The sequence below is a fragment of the Triticum urartu genome, chromosome 1A (genome assembly GCF_056163025.1).
Source record: "Triticum urartu cultivar PI428250 chromosome 1A, HENAU_Tu73, whole genome shotgun sequence".
Lineage (NCBI taxonomy): Eukaryota > Viridiplantae > Streptophyta > Magnoliopsida > Poales > Poaceae > Triticum > Triticum urartu.
The window spans coordinates 122777382-122798589 of NC_141873.1; the positions used below are offsets into that span (position 1 = coordinate 122777382).

The 21208-nt window shown below is 54.7% G+C and overlaps 1 protein-coding gene, 1 long non-coding RNA gene and 1 pseudogene across 2 annotated transcripts; 2 read left to right on the top strand and 1 right to left on the bottom strand.

The window, feature by feature from the left end:
- The first annotated feature begins 282 nt into the window (after nt 1-282).
- LOC125531599 (uncharacterized) lies at nt 283-4063 on the top strand. The gene is made up of 3 exons (XR_007293353.2): nt 283-479; nt 546-2571; nt 3646-4063. It is a non-coding gene; the product is annotated as an uncharacterized LOC125531599 (long non-coding RNA).
- Nucleotides 4064-8970: 4907 nt separating this feature from the next.
- Nucleotides 8971-10072, top strand: LOC147990331 (uncharacterized; annotated as a pseudogene).
- Nucleotides 10073-13639: 3567 nt separating this feature from the next.
- Nucleotides 13640-16104, bottom strand: LOC147990332 (uncharacterized). The gene is made up of 3 exons (XM_087538070.1): nt 15848-16104; nt 14942-15760; nt 13640-14876 (listed from the first exon to the last, which is right to left on the bottom strand). The coding sequence occupies exons 1-3, from the start codon at nt 16102-16104 to the stop codon at nt 13640-13642; spliced, it is 2313 nt and encodes a 770-aa protein (XP_087394196.1).
- Nucleotides 16105-21208: the final 5104 nt, after the last annotated feature.

The window sequence follows — 21208 nt, forward strand, 5'->3', positions numbered from 1 at the left end:
TAAAAAACTTGATAGGGTGTGCGTATGTGTTCGTAGGGGTGAGTGTATGCGCGTATATATGAGTGTTTGCGCCTGTATTGTGTTAAAAAAAACTTGCTTATATATCTTCATATCTATTATTTTTGCATTGTGATAATTACTGTTATTTTATTTTATACCCACCCATCATTTTTACTACTACTTGTGTAGCCCGTGTATCAATTATAACGGGATGCTATAGACCTAGTGGTTGTGATGTGGGTCCATTTGAGTCAGTAATAATGCTACCACTCTGTACTTTTTATTTTTATCTCAGAGAAAACAGACGTACATGTTACCCCTCCCTCCAGGCTCCAGTAAAAAAAAGTCCCCTGTTGGCTTCGCTCGAAAAAGGATAAAAAAGTCCATCCCCACCAGGCTACACATCCAGATGCGCCACCGCACCACCGCCTCCGATTCGCAGCCGGGGATGGAAGATGTCGTTGCTGACCTTCACAGAAGTAATTCACAGGCTACCTAGCTCTAATCGTTGGTTCTTTTCCTCTAATTTCTGTTTGCGAACATAGGATGCAAGCCCTAATCATGGAGATCCGGGGTGGACCAAGAAGCAGGGTCGAACTCTTTGAGTTGGGTGTTAGGTCGTTGGTAGCAGGCCATCCATGTCTTGGCGGCATTGAGAACAAAAAAATGGTTGCTGGAGGGAGGCTGATTGTGATGGATCTGAGCAGAGGAGACACACCGGCCATGGTCCATGAGAAGTATGTATCGGAGTATATCCGTATAAGCATATTGGGGGAGAAATAGCTATTTGCAGCCTTTTTAGTTGCTCATGTTTTTGGATTTGTACCAATGTACGTGTTGTACTTCATTGTGTCCTTTCTAATGCAGATTATCTTATGTGCTTCCTTCTAGGATATTATATTAATCTTGTGTTTTAGGAGATGGTTATGCTATTGAAGATTTTCTCATGGACTTCTTAAATTGAAAAGGCCATAAGCTACCAGTTCACATGATAATTTGGTAGCTGAAACTTTATTATTTTTTGGCTGAAAATAAATATGAATTTTCAAAATTAGACAAAAGTCTAAAAATTTAGAAGTGTGTACTGTGAATAAATAAACCACCTTTTTATCAAGCATGTGCTGCTTGTTCATTCCATGTTTTAACACGGTGCCCACCCCATCGTCCATCAATTCCTGTGTAAGATTTATAGTTAGAGAATTGTAAACATGATACTTTATTTTTAAAAGAAAACACCTTTACCTGTAAAAGACCAACAAAAGTGCATGTATGAATGTATTTGAAAAGAATTACAGTTTGCATCACACTCTTATCATATGATAAGATTCTTCTTATCTTGGTAGCTGCCAAGTACTCATACTATATCTACGTAAATAAATAGTCTGCCTTTACTATTCGTAAGCTACTAATCAATCGATCTTTTGGATAAATTCCTTGTTCACTTAGGCCTTCCATTTTCCATAGGCAAATATCAGAGTCTTCATCTTCAAGAGTTGTAATTACCTTTTACTTTTGCATGCACCAGTTTTTTGTTCTCGCAGGTATTTTTGCTTTCTTTCTACAACACTTGTCTCGGTGCGTCCATCCTCCAAGACACCTAATAATGCAATACATCTTCGTTTATCATAGTCATTGAGGAGTCCATATGATGATGATATTTTGTCTCAATGCCTATCTTTGTTCAGCATAGTCCCATTAATATCGTGTGGTTCTTTTTTCTTAGGCACCAGTACACATAACCTTTTCCTTTGTCGGTCATCATTATTCTGTGACTGCAAAATGAAATGCATTTAAGAATAATACATGCTTAAAAATCTAAAAGTGTGTATGGTGGAAACATTAATCTCCCTTTTAGCTCGCATGTCTTGCTTCTTCGTTTCTTGTTCCAACACGGTGTCCACTTCGTCATCTATCAACTGTTTGGCATACTGCAAGATAAGTCAGTGAGTAAGAACAGAAAAGATAGCACTTAGTTAATTATTTTGATGAATTAAATGCACCTTTACCTCCTCAGCTTTATTATTCAAGTACAACATCTCTAGCGAGGCATAAATCTTCTTTTTACTGCCTAGTTTTGCTTGCCAAAAATAAGAATACTATTGTTGAGCTTGAATCTAAAGATAATTTAACCTCGCCATTAGATGACAGACATCGCGCATCTGAGTCTTCATTGTTAAACGTTGTATTTTTTTTACTTTTTCTTCGATGTGTTATTAGTAGACCAGAATAGATAGTGTTTCATACTTGTGAAGAAGATCTTGAATTTTGGATATATCTAGATCCCTATGTATTCTTCGCACATGTTGACTTTATGCACAAACCCATCAACAATTAATCTATTACATATTTTTGTTTTGTAATTAAAAGATGAGATTTCGAAATTTATTGGACTTACAATTGCATTTTTGCACCATTGTTTAGGTCACTGTAAGGACGGTTTGGTTTTGGAGTACATATTCATCCAAATAATAAGCAAACATTCCGATATTGTAACTTTGGTTTCATCCCAAGATGTTAAGCCTGAAAATTTAATGCCGACCGCAATGGAGGAAGTTAAAACTTAAGACATTGGTATACACTCTGCACTTACTCTGGTATTGGAAAATAAATATCACGGATATATGACGGTTTGGGGTTCTTTGTTGTTTTTTTTGTTCCATATGCTTCATCTGGGTAAGTAGTCCCATGACATCTTTCAATTTGGTGATTAATTACCTCATAGTTATAATGATTGATTAAACAAAAATCTGATTTATAACTGTAACATACCTGAGCATTGCTTACCTTCATATGCTTCTTGTTGTAGTATGACCTTGGTATCAGACTCAAAGTAGTAATTAAATTCTGAAAAACTTTCAATAATCCTACATCTGTCAAATTGGTGATTAATTGCCACATAGGTAGAGTGATGGATTAGCCCAAAATCTGATTTACAACTATGACATACCTGAGCATTATTTATCTTCTCATATGCTTGTTGTGGTATGTCCTTGCTAGCAAACTCAAAGTAGTAGTTATGAAAAATTTCTGATTATCCTTTCACCTCCTTTCTCTGTGTATTATATGCAAACTTTTTCTAATATCATTGCTCAGCGGGCCATATTTTGTGCCTCCCACAATCTATTGCTAAATGAATAAATATATTTCTTAGTTATCCTTTGATTTATAAGTATCCATCTAATTTTTACGTATGGTAGCATGAGTTGTTTGGTCCTCTATCAAAATAACTAAACTATATACTTGTCAACTGTTGTTTGATACAATAAAATAGTCCACATTTCAAATTGTATAGAACAAACCTGCTCATCTGTCAAGATCACATCAAGACTCACTCATCGATTGTTTTTGAAACAATAGAATAGTCTGCAATTAAATATGTATAGCATAAACCTGTACATCCATCAAGACCACATCAAGGCTCATAAGTTCATCGGTTGTAGGATTGATTGTATCCCATGTTCTTGTTACTTTCACTTAAACATCCCAGTTTTGTCTCTTGTTGAAGTCTCTCAGCTTCTTGTATTCCCTAGCATTTTCACTTCAAAAGGATTAAAAAAGTAGTTGTCAATTGATAACATAAATATGAAGATTTTAGCTGAAAAAGTGAGTTCATAGTAATAATAATTACTAACCTTGTTGATTCAGGTGAGAAGGAAACTCAGATGGCTGGGTGTAACTTCTATAGAAATCGAGTTGCATAACATTTCATAATTTGGGCTGGCTTCGATATTTGTTGTGCGCCGAGTCTGAACATCTTGCGTTAGAGTCTGTTGGCTTCAATTTTCTTGGTGGTGGCATAGTCAAGTCATGGCATCGTAGAGCTGAATGGCTTCAGTTTTCTTGGTATGGTGCTGAGTCGCGAGTTGCTGGGGATTTCCATGGTGGGCGTGTGCTGGCTGATGGCTGCGGCAGGCTGTATTTTTATGGATGAGTTCTTGCCGTTGTTTTTATGGAGTCCTTGTATGTTTATATTTCCAATTAAAGGACATATGTGACAACATGATGATGGAAGCGGCCAGCCGTGTATTTTAATGGTGACCGTGTCCGTATGCACTCCTTTGCATGTGTATGTGTTTACGTGCTCTTGGCTTACCGAGTTAGGTACGTGTCCTTCCAAGTTCTGATTAGGCATTGTATGTGACAATTGTTGACACGTAACTTCTACTTTTTTCAATCCGCGTGTTGTGTTTTTTTTGCCGAAAGCATTGTTTCTGAACCGGTACGCATAAAGATGTGACAGTTCAATTTGCCGACACGTACATATTTACATGTTACGTAAAATCTTTAAATCCGAGCCATTGTTACTCTGATCAAACGGTGGTAATAATATAAGTCTATGTGGATTAATGTGGTGTCTTATTTGTCTTCTATTTTAATTATATAATAGATAGATAGATTTAAAGCCCATTTGCATTTTTCTCGAAATCCGCAGACTTGTTGAGCTGGGTGAAAATATCATGTTGGGCTGGACGGAAAAATGTTATAAAAACATAAACACATGATTGCACGTCTATTACTGCATTGGTCAGTAAAATCTTTGCAAGCTTATATACGCAATCACTAGCAGTTAACTTGTCAAGTTATATAAAAACAATTATTATTTTTATTTTGTAAGAACTTTTGATATATGAAATAAAATATCATTTTAATTTGATGAGTTAATAGGATGTGAGGTATTATTATTTTTTAAGCTAGACATGGGACAGTTGAGTTGGTTATAGGGAAAAGTACTGGGAGAAAACTCAAATTACATCGAAAAAGAAAGTGGGAGAAAATTCAGATATAGGATTAATGAAAACGAAAAATAAAGGAAGTGAGAAGGTCTATAAAATGGTTGGACGAACGACAGGTTTAACGGAACCTTATGTTGTTTCTATTATATATATATATATATATATATATATATATATATATATATATATAGGGTCGCGCTATTCGTCATCCTGGGTGAGGAATAGTTATTCTTCACCCCCCTCTATTTTACCATCAATGTCCCGTAATTTTACGTTCCGTAACTTTTCTCTTATTTCCGACGTAAAAAGACACCGTAAGAAAATATATAATCATTGTAAAAATATTTTATGTTATGTAAAATTACAAATATAAAAAACATAGTGTAAAATACACATGAACTACAAATTTTCTTGTCTTATGACTTATATTTTTATTTTGTTATGCCAAATTTTACGTAATGAATCAATAGGAATGTAACTATTTAAATTGCAAACATAATTTAATTATGAAATTATCGTAAGATTACCTCGGGTGAAGAATAACTTATTCTGCACCCTGGGTGATGAATAGTAACACTATATATATATGTGTGTGTGTAATAAAATAAAATAATATATATATATATATATATATACTATTATAGAAGGGAAAACATAGGTTTAATTTTGCTTTCTTATAGAAAAATAGATCTGAGTTGTGCATCGTCTTGAAAAAACAAACATAACTTGGACTGCTTATGTTATAGACAAGCTAGGCTGGGAGACCCAGAGACCGCTTGATACCTACTGGATCCAAAAAAAGTTGAAACATGTCATGGGCTGCCCATGTTAAACAACAAAACCTAGGCCATGGACATGGTGGGCCCGGGACTGTCAGCCTCTCGATGAACAGTCGTCTCTCGATTCCTCTTGTTTTGCTGACTATGTTGGGAAAGACAGACGGGGGAGCCGTGGCGAGAGCACCAAGGTGGAGGACGACGTCAAGACCTCGGACCGAACGAACCAGAGCGGGGGAAGACGCAGGCGGAGGGGAGTACGAGGGTTGACTTGTTCGGTGCAGGGTGGACCGGTGGAGCTGCCGCCGCTGGACAATGTGTGGGAGTAGATGGGTGGCCTGGCCAATGCCATAGGCTATGATGGGTCATCGAGGCGTGCGCGGCAGCGCCGCCAGCCGCTGTATAGGAAGAGGACGAAAGATTGAACAAAAAAAAAGAAATACAAATGGATAGGTGGTTGGTCCCATATGTTTGTGTACGAGACCTGCTGGGTCCACCTGAGAACGGGAATATGTTGGGAGGAAGGAGATTTAAAGCACAGCAACCGAGTGAACTAGTTACATACATAAGCAAATAGCTACTAAAAAACAAACAGGTTAATGGGTTTTTAGAAGAAATATTTTGAACAAAACAGATAATTACGACACATAGGCTAATGCATGAAACACTCAGATGATAAAGGTGCTTAAACAGATAAAGTACAACATCTAGACCTTCCTGGCACCCTCGATCATGACGCCACGGCTGTCTGTGTACTCGTCGGTTACGGGAAGCAGACACGCACTCATGTCCAAGATCCGCGTGTACATGTCATACCATGCGTATGCATCCTTGGTCGCGTAGGTTATGTAGGCTAGATTCAGAGGTACCTCCCACGTGTTCAGGTCCTTGGTATCGTTGTCTTCTTTCATGTTGGCATAGTAGGGGTCGATGATGGTCTCGGCGGGGTCAACCATGGAGTCCTTCTCCTGCCCGTTGCCGATGATCTTGTATTGCTTCTGGATGTTGACAAGCTTGTTGCACCAGATGGTCGAATCGTCGCGTCCTTCCTTCTCTCCACCATAGCGAAAGTGCAGTCGGCGCTGCCGATGAAATGGGCGAATGCTCCAGAACCTCTGATGACCATACAACAGAGGTAGACGAGAACCTCGTCCCGCACGCATACCTGGGCGACGGCGATCCGCTGGTCCCTGTCAGGAGACGAATGGATGGGCACAAGGTCTAGTCATGCAACCTTGTGCTTTGTCGTCCTGTAGGTACTGCTTGAACTCGGTGAGGCAGAGCTTCGCCGAGTCCGGATCATTGGTGTACATCACATTCAACTTGATGCAGCCATGGGACTGAATAGCGAACTCAAAGGTGAACTCCTTGCTGAAGTCCATATCCAGCAGGCTCACCCCTCGGATCACCATTGGAGTCTCTTCAAGTGAACGAGTGGGTAGGCGGCGGCAGTTCATTTTTCAGCTCTTGGGGAACTGGATTCAACAGTAAACTGAGTGTGTGCAGGTGACAACAGTTACTACCCCTCCCTCGCCCGCTGCACGCCCGACAGAACATGCACCCTCAGCGCATTCAAACGCCTCCACTAAGAAACCTATTCCGGCCACACGTCGGTTCACGAGCGGGTCTGTATTGGTATTGTAATAACAAGTGTTAGTGGTCACTTTACTTAAATTTAATTAGCTTTAATTGAAATTTATTCTGAAAACAAGCAATGCATTGGCTCGTTCTATCAGTGCCACAGGATCAACATGCACAACAATTAGAATTATTATTCTCAGGACACACATGATGAGCACATTTGTCGCACTTTCACACAGATAATACTACTGTCGTGGTGGGCGCACGACAGATGCCAAGGGATGGCTAAAGAGAGGAGGAGGCTCGAGGGCGCTGGTGGGCTCCAGAGGCGAGGTTGGCATTAGCAGGCGCGGGACGCCGGACATACCCAGGTTCGGGGCTCTCCGGAGAGATAATACCCCTAGTCCTGCCGAGTGTAGTTGGATGGTCGATAGTACAATGTTGCTCCTGGAGCTGTATGGAGGAGGAAGGAAGCTGGCCAAGGCTTGGGCTGCTCCTTCTCTCTGGTGTTGCTGTTTTGTGGCTAGTTCTATGCTTACTTGCTTTTCTCTCGTATGTGTCTTCTGCTTGCTTTCTCGCTCGCCTCTGATCGTGGGCTCCCGGGGGGTTTATAGTCCACCCCCCCGGGGGTACAATGGTAATGTTACAAGTCGGTGGGTCCGTATTGTTGGTGTCCGGGGACCCGGGCTAGGTCCCGCTGAGGGCTCGTGGTTCGCCAGGTTCCCCTAGGTGCGGGCCCCGCATGCCTAGGAGGACTGTGCGCCGTCTTGTCGATCGTCAGGGCGTGGCCGAGTCGAGTCGCGTATAGTGCTCTCTGCCAGGTTGCCGCTTGCTGTCGTCAGCGGTGAAGGCGGGGCACTGTAGCCACGCCGGCCCTGGTCAGCGGGTAGGTGAGGGGCACTGTTGCCACGTTCCTATTGACTAGAGGCATGGGCGGGGCATTGTTGCCTCGGTCACCGTTGATTAAAGTCTCGTCCCCATCATACGGCCTGGATGGGACGGGAGTTAACCCGCGGCTGGATTGCGTAGCACGCCACGGGCGGCGCTGGGTTGTTGAGGAGGCTTCGGTCGTGCCGGGTTCGGTTGTCTTGCGCTAGTTGTTGGGGCCGAGTCGACGTGTCTTGCCGGGTCGGCTAGTCTGGCCGGCTTGCGGGGCTTGGCCGGGTCGAGCGACCCGGCCAAGCGCGTGCCGGTATTGTGGGGTGGTGCCAACCCCATTGTTTTTTGAAGAGGATCCGGGTTCCATTGCCTGCCCGGGGTCCAGCCCCCCGACAGTAGTCCCCGAAGCTATGAAGGTCCGTCGTCTTCGGATGAGTGGGCCTTCGCAGTTTCCCCCTTAAGCAAGGTGGATTCTGCGAGCGCCGGGTCCGGCAACACCCACTGTGTGCCGGTTTTCTCGGAAACCGGATCGTGGCATCCCGGCCGTGGCAGGGACCGAGAAGTCCGCCGAATCTTGGGGCAATCCCTCGGGCTTTGCGCGGGCGCCACATGGTGCCCGGAAGTCGGAGGGGCCTGATAGGCCATGCGCGTGACGAGACTGGGCGGCGGGCTGGGGCCCACCATCGCGCGCCCTTGGCCCAGGCGCGCGGATTTATTGCGGCTTCCGGGGGCCGGTTGCTCTTCCCCGGGCAGTTACTACGCGTGTACGTGCGCACTTATTGCGGGGTAGTAGAACGGGTGCGTGCAGACGATCCCACTTCCCCACTTCCCCACGTTCAAACCGAGGGTTATAAATCGGGGGGCAGGGGGCGGACATTATACACGTTCGCGCCCTCCTGTCCCTTTGCTCTCGCTCCGCTCTTTGCAACTGACGCACAGCGACGCCCGCTGCTCCGAGTAGAACTCCTTCGCCGTCCATCTTCCTTCTTCTTCCTTTGATCATGTCGCTGCCATCGGGCTCCTGGATGGGTTCGAATGTTACCTCCGAGGACATCACCCAACTCTGGGCGACGCGGCGCCTGCCACGGGAGAGGGACGTCGGCGTCGGCCTACCGCGCGGCGAGCAGAGGCCTCGGCCCGAGGGGCAGGAGCGTGTGGTCTTCCTCACGCACTTCGAGCGCGGGTTTGGGCTGCCGCGAGCACCTTCTTCCGTGCGTTCCTGGAGTTCTTCGAGCTCCAGCCGCATCATCTTGGCGCCGGCGCCATCGTCCAGCTCTCCGGCTTCGTCACCCTCTGCGAGGGGTAACTAGGGGTCGAGCCTACGATCGACCTCTGGGCGCGCTTCCTCTTCTTAAAGCAGCAGGGCCTATCGGCCAAGGAGTTCGCCGATTGCAGCGCCACCGTCATCTCGAAGCGGTCGGGGGCGGATTTCCCCAAGATCCCGCTGGAGGATTCTACCAAGAAGTGGCAGAACTCCTTCTTCTACGTCCGCAACCTTGGTGCAGATCGCATCAACCTTCCGGCCTTCGCCATCGCACCGCCGCGGGCGAAGACGAACTGGGCTACTTGCCCAGGCGCCCGTCGCAGGAGATCGTCAATCTCTGCGAGCATGTGACGGTGATGAGGACGCAGGAGGGGCTCACCGGCACCGACCGCTTCGCCACGTTCGTCATGCGCCGGGTCCTTCCGCTTCAGGGGCACTCCTGCCTCATCGGCGAAATGGTCGGCCTTCAAGACCCCAACCGCATGGGGTCCACGCGGCTGTTCGCGGAGCAGATCACGCGCGGCGTGAATGACATCTCCAAGGCCAACCTTGGGGAGGACCGGCGGTTCGGCAAGGCGCCGCACAGCCAGTCGAACCCGGCGCCGCAGGTGAGTGTCCGGTCTTCTTACTTTGCTGCCGCGCACCTTCTCATCCATCCCGACACGACGCGTGGGGTACTTCTGAACGCGATTCGGCATCCTTATGCCCGGGCCTCGTCGCAGGTGGCGCTGGTGACGCCAGAGGAGCCCGCGGCTCATGGTGGGGAGGAGGAGGCCGAGTCCGACGCCGGCACTGGGCGTCGCGCGGGTAAGTCTTGTGTTTTTCTTCATGTGTCTTGAATTCCTGACCGAGGAACGGAACGGTCGGTGCCGACGCTAGTTGTCGGTGTAGTGGCGTTGGGCGGGGGAGGCGGCGACGCGGGCGGAGCCGGGTCCTCGCATGGGGCGCCGCCGAGCCGCCCGCATGGTAAAGACAGCGTCGCGCCGCGACCCCAGGCCCCGAAGCGCACGGCGGACCCGGCCGGGGCTGGGAGGCCGGCCAAGAGGAAGCGTGGCGGCGGGGACGGGAGGCCAACCCTGGTCCCAGTCTTGGCGGGGTAAGCTTCATCTCTCGTTTGCGCTCAGATTGTTTTCTTGAGCTAGTCTTGTTTCTTTTCTGCTCATTCTGCCTTCTTCTTCAGGTCGCCAATCGCGCTGGCGAGGGCGGCGACGGAAGCCGCGGCCGCCAAAGGGGCCGCGTTCCGCAAGAGCCGGTCCGACCTCGCCGACCAGGCCGAGGTGGAGGGATGGGCCGACTCGGACCTCGGCCTGGATCCGAACGACGCCGAAGCCTTGGCCTGGCGGGACAGGAACCGGGCCGAGGCGGAGCTGGAGGCGGCATCGGTCCGTGGTTGGACCGACGCGACAGCGGCATGGGCGCGAGCCGGCGCGGAGCCGGCCTGGCGCGAGATGCCGGAGGGCACGGTGGTGGCGGTGACGGTCTTTGAGCCGTCGTCAGTGAGGGAGCGCGGCCGTGGAGGCCGGGCTGAGGTGGTGATCCCCGATCGGAAGGTCGTGGAGGTGGCGGATGACACCCCGCCGCAGGCCGACGTGGTCAAGCGAGCAGGGACTGATGGTGGTGGAGGCGGCGTCGTTTTGGAAGAGACGCTGCGGACGGCGGTGTCGGAGGCGCCGCCGGTTTTGGAGGAGGCACCGCGGGCGGCGGTGCCGGAGGCCACCTCGGCAGCTGGGCCAGAGACGGCGACGCAGGGCGTCCCGGCGTCCGGGTCGTCGTCGGCACCGGGAGGGGCATCGGAGAAGGTGCTGGCCGCGTCATGAGCGGCCAGCGGGGAGTACGCCTTGGTGCCCCGACAGGGAGGGCGTCGAGCTACCGTGCCGCAGCCGGCGCGAAGCGGGGGTGCCGTTGTCTTCGGGCCTCAGAACCAGGAGGAGGCAGCGCTGGACGCCGTTAGTCGCCGCCTGCGAGGCCGGACGGAATGGCTCGAGGCCTTCGCCCAGGCCGAGGTGGAGCGGACGCGCGACCTGGAGTGCGCCGCTCTGGTAAGTCTTCTTGTAATTTCTTCTTTGTGGGGGCGCGCCAGCGCACCCACTGGGTGTAGCCCCCGAGGTTCGGGCCAATTGCGTAGTAGTTGGGTCGAATCTTTAGAGTATTGGCCTTGTTCTGATTTCTGCTTTCTTTAGCATCTCGATGCCTTCCGGATCGCCGCCTACAATCGTCTCCTGGCCAAGCACCGGGAGCTCATAGAGCAGCTTGTCGCCAAGGAGGAGGATCTCCGCGTCGCCGCAGGTATTCTTGTGCTCTTTTCTAGTGGGGGCGCGCTAGCGCACCCACTGGGTGTAGCCCCCGAGATTCGGGCCAACTGTGTAACAGTTGGGCCAAATCTTAAGTCTTGCTTTTTTCTTCTGCCGAGTCCTTCTTTTTCACAGCCGAGGTGCTGTCCTGGCGGACTCGTTGCCGAGACCGACTCATTGCCGAGACCGGCCGTCTTGGCGTCGAGGCGGCGCAGGCGAGGGCGGAGGCGGCCGTGGCTCGGAGGTCTCTTGACGAGGCCAACCGGCTGCATGAGTAGCTGGCGGGTCACAAGAGCCGCCTCGAGGCTGAGGCGGAGCACCTTAAGGCGGAAGCCACCAAGGTGGCAGAGGCTCAGCAGGCCCTGGTGGAGGCGGACCAGCAGCGCGGCCAGTTGGCCGACGACAAGGGCCGACTCCAGGCCGAGGTGGATCGCCTGCGGGGGCAGGTCACCGCGGCTGAGGGGGCCCGTCAGGACGAGGCCCGTCGCCGCGAGGCGGCCATGAAGGCGGCCGAAGACAAGGACGCCGAGCTAAAGGCGGACCTTGCCAAAGCGGCCGATCTGGAGAAGGCGCTCAAGGAGCGTGATCGCGCCATCGAACGGGAGAGGCGTGGTACGTTGCTTGAGGTGCATCACCTGGAAGAGTCCTTCTCCAGTAAGTGCCTTTTCTTGTCGTTTGCCGGGTCGGGATTCGGCCTTTCTTCCTTGTTGTTCTTCTTCTAACTCACTTCTTCCTTTGCGGCAGGGGCCTTCCCGGAGATGCAGCGGCTGGCAAAGGAAGCCGTCCGCCATCAGCGCGACCCGACCGGTGTCGTTGGGTCCGGGACGGATCCGCGGCTGGCCTGGACCTTCCCGGAGATCATCGCCACTGCCGAGGCCCGCCTTTAGGTCCTGGGAACGCAGTTGGGGCGGTTGTCCTAGGCCGGCACCGCAATGACGGCGGCCCTATGACCGGACTCCGTCCAACCGAGCAGCTTCTCGCGCCTAGCGCGTTGGTTGGAGATGGGGCCGGACCAACTTGGTGAGTGGCGCGTCTCCGCCGCTCATGCCGGTGCTGAGATGGCACTCCGGTTCGTGTTGTCCTGGCATCCGGACCTGCAGCTGGACGCGTTGATGGGCCAACGGGCCAGTCCGGAGCAGCTCTTGCAGGAGCAAGCCGGCCGGATCGCCTCCCGGGCCAGCTACATTGTCGAGTTTGCCTTCCACGACGAGTTCCATCCGGAGCGGACGGAAGACGGCAGGGCCGTGCGGCAACGACTACGGCTTGCTCCTCTACGATCCGGAGGGGAGCTCGGAGGAGACGGGCGTCTACCGTGACGCGGGTGCTGAGGAGGACACCGGCGCCTCGCTGGACCCGGAGGCTGCCAGGGGAGAGCCGTCGACGTCGCGACGCGGCGCTGGAGATGCCTGAGACACTTTGTGTAAAATCTGTTAAATAGCAGGTCCAACCACCCACTAGGGGTTTTAGGGTGTAATGAACTCGGGTCGTGGGCCTTTTCTTAAATACTTGTGTAGATGTCATGGGTGCTTTTGCTTTTTGCCTTCCGTTCTTTGGACCGATTTCGCGCGTTTTTCCTTTCTCAAACCTCCCCCCCGCGAGTCAGACGGCCAAGGCTCCGGTCCGTGACAAGGAGTTCGGTTCTTTGAAAGGAGCGTGTAGGACTTGGGTCCCTCGAAATGTTGAGCGTGAGCGAAACACCCACTGGGCCGGTTGGCGAGCAGCCGGTCGTGCGGCTGTTCATTTAATGAATGGTGAGCTGGGCTGATCGACCCGGCAGCCTTTGACTTAGTGTATGAAGCGTAAAGGAGCTTTGGCCCGTTGTGCTTGCCAGCCGACAGCCAAATTTGGATCTGTGGCTTTAGGGCGAAGTGGGGGACCGCGGCATCCTAACTTTATCAGGAATCACCAAGTAAGGCGGTGGGGTGGCGACCGAGCCGGCCAGCCCCCGAGCCCCTGGGTCGAGCGAGTCAGACCGGTGGCCGGGTTCAGTGGTATAGTGATGCAAGAAAATAGGGACATGATAAACTGGTCGACAAAAGGCAGCCCCCGAGTCTCGTTCGGGAACCCCATGGTTTCATGCGTTTACAAAAGGCGACGATACATACGCTCGTGCGGCTAACTGTAAAATGGGCAGAGGAGTTCCGCGTTCCATGGCCGGGTCGTTTCTTCACCGGCGGTGTCCTTCTTGCGCTTCCTTGACTTGCGTGCGTCGATGAGGTTGTAGGCGTTGCGGTCGCGCAAGGCCCTGCTCATGATGAATGGGCCCTCCCATGGAGGGGACAGCTTGTGCTGGCCTGCCTGCTCTTGGATGAGTCGCAGGACTAAGTCGCCCTCGCGGAACGCGAGGGGCTTGATCTTCTTGCTATGGTAGTGCCTCAGGCCTTGCTGGTAGATGGCCGAGCGACTGAGCACCAGGAGGCGTGCTTCTTCGAGCAGGTCGACGCCATCTTCGCGGGCTTCTCTGGCTTTGGCTTCGGTGTACATCGCGACGCGCGGCGAGTCGAACTCGACGTCGGTGGGGATGACGGCTTCGGCTCTGTAGACGAGGAAGAATGGGGTGAACCCGGTCGACTGATTCGGCGTGGTGCATAGACTCCAGAGAACGGCTGGCAACTCGTCAAGCCAACTGCCGGGTGAGCGGACGAGTGGCTCGACGAGTCGCGGCTTGATGCCGGATAGGATGAGTCCATTGGCCTGCTCGACCTGCCCGTTGGACTGTGGATGCGCAACGGAGGCCAGGTAGAGGTGGATGCCGGAGACGGAGCAGTATTGTTCGAGCGCGCCCTTGGCGAATTTGGTGTCGTTGTCGGTGATGATGTTGTTCGGCATGCCGTAGCGCACAGCTATATCCTTGATGAACCGGACGGCTGTTGGCCCGTCCAGTTTCTTGATTGGTCTTGCCTCGATCCACTTGGTGAATTTGTCCACTGCCACCAGCAAGTGCGTCATGCCGCCTCGAGCGGTTTTGAAGGGTTCCACCATGTCGAGTCCCCAGACCGAGAAGGGCCAGGCGATCAGTATGGTGCGGAGTGCTGACGCCGGCTGGTGGTTGCGTTTGCTGAAGCGTTGGCATCCCTCACACTTGAGGACGAGCGACTCGGCATCTTGGAGGGCCATGGACCAGTAGAAACCGTGGCGGAATGCCTTGGCCACTAGGGATCGTGATCCGGTGTGGTGCCCGCACTCACCCTGATGTATGTCGAGGAGGATGTCGATGCCCCGTTCCTGCTCGACGCAGTGCTGGAACACGCCGGTGGAGCTGCGCTTGATGAGCTCGTTGTTGATGATGCTGTAGGCGGATGCCCGGTGCTGCACTTGTCGAGCTTCGGTCTCGTCCATGGGGAGAACCCCGCTCTCCAAGAATTATGATATTGGGAGGGCCCAAGATGGGGCCGTAACCACGGCGAAGACGGCCACCAGGGTGGTTCCGAGTCAGCAGCCCCCGAGCCGGGTTGAGCAGCCCCTAGGTCGGGGATGGCGACGGCCGGGTCTGGGACGATGGTGGCCGGGTCGAGCTGAGCAGCCCCTAGGCCGGGTTCAGCAGTCCCCGGGCCGGGTTGAGGTGCGGCCGGGTCGTCTGGAATGTGGATGGACTCAGAGTCCGGCGAAGGCTTGACGGACGGCTTGCGCAGGTGCTCGAGGGAGACGCCGGACGGGATGGCTTGTCGTGACGAGGCGATCTTAGCGAGCGTGTCGGCTACTTTGTTCTCCGCAAACAGGACGTGGAGGAACTCGCAGCCCTCGAAGGATCCGGACAGCTTCTGGACGAGGAAGCGGTATCTTGCCATGTTGGAGTCGCGGGCGTCCCATTCGCGGGAGCACTGCTGCACCACCAGGTCCGAGTCGCCGTAGCACAGGATGCGCCGGATGCCGAGTTCCTCGGCAAGCCAGAGGCCGTGCACAAGGGCTTCGTACTCGGTGACGTTGTTGGAGGCGGCGAAGTGGATCTGGAGCACGTAGCAGAGCCGGTCGCCCTTCGGTGATGATAGTACGATGTCGGCCCCCAAGCCGAGTCGCATCTTGGACCCGTCGAAGTGCATGCGCCAATGCGTCGAGTCGGGAGGTGACGACAAGTACTGGGTCTCGGTCCAGTCGACGAGGAAGTCGGCCAGGGCTTGAGACTTGATCGCAGTGCGGGGCTCATAGAGGATGGTGTGGCCGGCTAGCTGGATCGCCCACTTGGCAACCCGGCCAGAGGCATCCCGGCACCCGATGATTTCTCCGATAGGCGCCGTGCTGACCATAGTGACAACGTGCTCTTGGAAATACTGCTTCAGCTTCTTGGCGGTGAAGTACACGCCGTAACACATCTTCTAGTAGTGCGGGTAGTTCTGCTTGGAGATGGAGAGCACCTCGCTCAGGTAGTAGACTGGGCACTGGACGGCTTGGATCTTGCCCTTCTCTGGTCGCTCGACCACCAGCACCGTGCTGACCGCCCGCGAGGTCACGGCTATGTAGAGCAACAGTGGCTCCTTGTCAGTCGGCGTGGCCAGGACTGGTGCGGTGGAGAGCATGCGCTTGAGGTCTTGGAAGGCCTCGTCTGCCTTGCTGTTCCATTCGAACGGGCTCGTCTTCTTCATCAGCTAGTACAGGGGTAGCGCCTTCTCGCCCAGCCGGCTTAGAAACCGGCTGACCGAGGCCAAGCATCCGGTGAACTACTGGACATCGCGCAGCCGAGCTGGCTTGCGCATGCGCTCAATGGACTTGATCTTCTTCGGGTTCGCCTCAATGCCGCGTTCCGAGACGAGGAAGCCGGGTAGCTTTCCGGCCGGGACGCCGAAGACGCATTTTTCCGGGTTAAGCTTGACCTTGTATTCGCGGAGGTTGGCGAAGGTTTCCTTCAAATCGTCGAGGAGCGTGAGGTGCTGCTTGGTCTTCACCACGATGTCGCCCACGTATACGTGGATATTGCGGCCGAGTTGCGGCAGCGGGAATTTCTGCATGTAGTGCTGGAAGGTGGCGCCGATGTTCTTCAAGCCGAACGACATGGTGATGTAGCAATACGCCCCAAAGGGCGTGATGAAGGACGTCTTCAGGGCGTCGGCCGGGTCCAGCTTGATCTGGTGGTAGCCGAAGTAAGCGTCCAGGAAGGACAGGAACTCACACCCACGGGAGGGCGAACGGATCCTTGGGACGGGCCTTGTTGAGGCCGGTGTAGTCGATACACATGTGCCAGGTCTTGTTCTTCTTCAGGACGAGGACTGGATTGGCCAGCCACTTGGGGTGAAACACTTCCATTATGAAGCCGGCCGCCAGAAGCTTGGCGACCTCTTCACCAATGGTTCTTCTCTTCTCTTCGGAAAATCATCGTAGGGGTTGACGGACAGGCTTGGCGTCCTTGCGGACGTGAAGTTTGTGCTCAACGTACTTCCTCGGGATACCCGGCATGTCCTTGGGGGTCCATGCGAAGATATCCCGATTCTCACGGAGGAACTCGACGAGCTCGCCTTCCTATTTGCTGTCGAGGCGGGCGCCTATGACAACATATTTGCTGCAGCTGGGGTCTTCTGGGTTGAGCTTCACTTTCTTGGTCTCCTAGGAGGGCTTGAAGGCGGCCTCATCGGCCGGGTCCGGGGTCGGGATCGACGCGGCGGAGGCCTCGCCTGCCAGGGCGACGATCCGGTCGAGCGCTTCTGGCGGCCTCTTCACCAATGGTTCTTCTCTTCTCTTCGGAAAATCATCGTAGGGGTTGACGGACAGGCTTGGCATCCTTGCGGATGTGAAGTTTGTGCTCAACGTACTTCCTCGGGATACCCGGCATGTCCTTGGGGGTCCATGCGAAGATATCCCGATTCTCACGGAGGAACTCGACGAGCTCGCCTTCCTATTTGCTGTCGAGGCGGGCGCCTATGACAACATATTTGCTGCAGCTGGGGTCTTCTGGGTTGAGCTTCACTTTCTTGGTCTCCTAGGAGGGCTTGAAGGCGGCCTCATCGGCCGGGTCCGGGGTCGGGATCGACGCGGCGGAGGCCTCGCCTGCCAGGGCGACGATCCGGTCGAGCTCGCGCCGCTCCTCGGCAATGACCAGTGACTCGGCCAACTTGGCGCCGTCTCGGGCGCACTCCAGGGATTTGCGGTAATCGCCGGTGATGGTGATGAGGCCCTTGGGACCCGGCATCTTCATCTTCAGGTACGCGTAGTGGGGAACCGCCATGAACTTGGCGAGCGCGGGCCGGCCCAGCAACGCGTGATACGCGCTGGACAGGTCCACCACCTCGAACCAGATCGGTTCGCGCCGAAAGTGGCCGCTGTAACCGAACAGGACATCTAGCCGGACCCGGCCAATGGGGGAGCATGAGAGGCCGGGCATGATGTCGTGGAAGATCGTTCGGGTCGGCTCCAGGTCCTCGGCCTTGAGGCCGAGCTTGGTCATCGTGTCGCGGTAGAGGATGTTGATGCTGCTGCCGCCATCGATGAGGACTCGGGAGAACTTGCATGTGCGCCGCGCGACGATTGTGGGGTTGAGGACGAGGGCGTAACCACCCGGACTCGACATGACTGCCGGGTGATCCTCCCGGGTCCAGGTGATCGGGCGATCCGACCAATGCATGAACTCCGGCTTGGCCGGGACGACGGTGTTCACCTCCTGCCGAAGGAGGCGCTCGCTGCGCTTGTCGTCGCCGAGGCTGGTGAAGACGATGTAGGCCGCGTTCTGGTCTGGGTAGGCGTCGTTTCCCATCGCGCCGCTAGCTGGAGGCGGCGGTGGAGGCGGAGGCGGCTGCCCCGCGCCTGGAGACGGAGCCGGAGGGGGCGGGACGTTGCCCCTCATGATGCGCTTGGTGATGGCGCACTGCCTAAGCGTGTGCGTGGAGGGTCTTGCGCCGCTATGGTGCTTGCAGGGGGCGTCGAGCATCTGCTCGAAGCTCATGGCGCCATGCCGTCTTGCCGGTTTGCCGGTGCTTCATCGCCGGGTCCGCCGCGGGCTCGGTGGCCGCGATGAGCCGGTTGTCGTGACGTGGCGCTGGCTGGTTGGCCTTGTGCTTGTTGTTCTGGTGATGCAGCTACCGGCTGCTTTCGCCGGCCGGCTTCGGAGGGGGAACCGGCTTCGCCTTGCCGGCTTCATCCAGCGCCACCTGGATCTTCATGGCGGAGTCGGCATTGGCGTACTTGTCCGCCATCACCATGAGCGTGGCCATGGTGGCCGGCTCGGAGCGTAAGAGCTTGTGCTTGAGGAGAGTGTCGTCTCGGCACCCGCTGATGAAGTACTGGATCGCCTGGACTTCATGGACGCCCTCGCAGCTGTTCCGGAGCTCGGTCCAGCGTGCGAGGTACTTGCGACCGGTCTCCGTAGGCCCTTGCATGCACATGGCGAGCTGGCTAGGGTGGCCGGGTCGCTTGTAGGTCCCCGTGAAGTTGCGGATGAAGGCTTCCTCAAAGTCCACCCACGTGTTGATGCTGCCCATCGGCAGGCTGTTCAACGACGTGCAGGCCGACCCTTGGAGCATGGGCGGTGCGTAGCGCACGGCGAGACGACGATTGACACCGGTGATGCCAATGGCCGTGGTGTAGTCGGTGAGCCAGTCTTCTGGCTTCACCGTCCTATTGTACTTGGGGGTGTCGCGGGAGAGCATGAATCCTTTGGGGAAGGGCTCCTCCCGGATGCGCGGGCCGAAGCATGCCGGCCCGATAGCGCCGCTCTCCTCCACCTCCAGGGAGCGAGCGAGCCGATCGAGGCGTTGGTGAGCATCGGCGTCGTCGATGGCGTGCGGGCCGAGTCGACTTGCGGCTAGGCCACGGGGGGCCGGGTCGGTTGGAGCCGGACGCCGGCCATGCTGGCCGGGTCCGCGCTGGATCTCTAGGACGGACTCGTCGCCCAATCTGCCGGCGGCTGGGTCGCGCCGAGTCCGGGCTCGGCCGGAGTGCACCTCGCTGGGTGGCGAGGAAGCGGTGTGCAGAAGTTCGCCGGGCCCGCCAAGGCGGGTGGAGCCGGATCCCGCCAGCTTGGCGAGCTGGTTGAGGCGGTCTTGCTGGGTGTTGGCGGCGTGGAGGAGTTCGCGCATCCGTCCGATGCGCTCTTTCAGCTCCTCACCCGCGAGCTGGTCCAGGCCCGCTGTGGCTGCTTGGGCAGCGCACATGTTCTTCGCTGGGGTCTCGTAGACGGTTGGGACGGCGCCGAGGGCCCGGCCGATCGCTCCTCCCCGGGCACGCACATCGGTGACCCGGCTTGGCCCGGCCGCGGCGGGCGTGAATCTGTAGGCGGCATCGCGCTCTAGCTGAGCGGCGTCCAGGCGACGCTGAGTGGCGGAGAGCGTCTTAGACAGGTCCAGCATCTGCTGGCGCCTTTCCTCGAGCTGGGTTCGGGCCTTAGCGATGTTGGTGGCGTCGACGTCGGTGCCGATGGGGATGCGGAGGCTCTGCCTCGTGGCACGCAACGGATTGGATGGCTTGATCCTATCCGCTGCGGCCCTGGCTTCGGCAGCCTTCCTCGTCTTGCTCGATGAGGAGGAGGTGCTGTCGCCGGTGACGAAGACCTCCACATGGACGTCCATTGCCCTGGTGGAAATGCCGCCGCCGAGGGAGAGGGGAGAGTCGGAGTAGCTGAGCACCTCGCTGGGGTACTCATCGGCCGCGAACGCATTGGAGATGCGCAGCTTGGCGAAGGAGGTGACAAGCGCGCCGATGACGTCGTCCGCCAGCGCGACGGACTCATCAGTGTAGGAGAAGGGCCCCGTCTGAAGCATGCTCCTGGACAACTCCTCGAGCTGCCCCACGGTGGGCGCCAACTGTCATGGTGGGCGCACAGCAGATGCCAAGGGATGGCTAAAGAGAGGAAGAGGCTCGAGGGCGCTGGTGGGCTCCAGAGGCGAGGTTGGCATGAGCGGGCGCGAGACGCCGGACATACCCAGGTTCGGGGCTCTCCGGAGAGATAAAACCCCTAGTCCTGCCGAGTGTAGTTGGATGATCGATAGTACAATGTTGATCCTGGAGTTGTATGGAGGAGGAAGGAAGCTGGCCAAGGCTTGGGCTACTCCTTCTCTCCGGTGTTGTTGTTTCATGGCTAGTCCTATGCTTACTTGCTTTTCTCTCGTATGTGTCTTCTGCTTGCTTTCTCGCTCGCCTCTGATCGTGGGCTCCCGGGGGGTTTTATAGTCCAACCCCTGGGGGTACAATGGTAATGTTACAAGTCGGTGGGTCCGTATTGTCGATGTTCGGGGACCCGGGCTGGGTCCCGCTAAGGGCTCGTGGTTCACCGGGTTCCCCTAGGTGCGGGCCCCACATTCCTAGGGGGACTATGCACCGTCTTGTCGATCATCAGGGTGTGGCCGAGTTGAGTCGCGTACAATGCTCTTCGTCAGGTTGCCGCTTGCTGTCATCAGCGGTGAAGGCGGGGGCACTGTAGCCATGCCGGCCCTGGTCAGCGGGTAGGTGAGTGGCACTGTTGCCATGTTCCTGCTGACCAGAGGCATGGGCGGGGCACTGTTGCCTCGGTCACTATTGATTGAAGTCTCGTCCCCATCATACGGCCTGGATGGGACGGGAGTTGACCCGCGGCTGGATTGCGTAGCACGCCATGGGCGGCGCTGGCTTGTTGAGGAGGCTTTGGTCGTGCCGGGTTCGGCTGTCTTGCGCTAGTTGTTGGGGCTGAGTCGACGTGTCTTGCCGGGTCGGCTAGTTTGGCCGGCTTGCGGGGCTTGGCCGGGTCGAGCGACCCGGCCAAGCGCGTGCCGGTATTGTGGGGTGGTG

Bases quoted from the DNA above. Each gene is read 5' to 3' on its own strand.
- LOC147990332 (XM_087538070.1), bottom strand. From the start codon at position 16,104: ATGAAGAAGACGAGCCCGTTCGAATGGAACAGCAAGGCAGACGAGGCC. The intron at 15,761-15,847 runs GCACTACTAGAA...CACTATGGTCAG, and splicing joins ATCTCCAAGCAGAACTACCC to CACGGCGCCTATCGGAGAAA. The intron at 14,877-14,941 runs GTGGCCGTCTTC...ATTCTTGGAGAG, and splicing joins GCTGACTCGGAACCACCCTG to CGGGGTTCTCCCCATGGACG.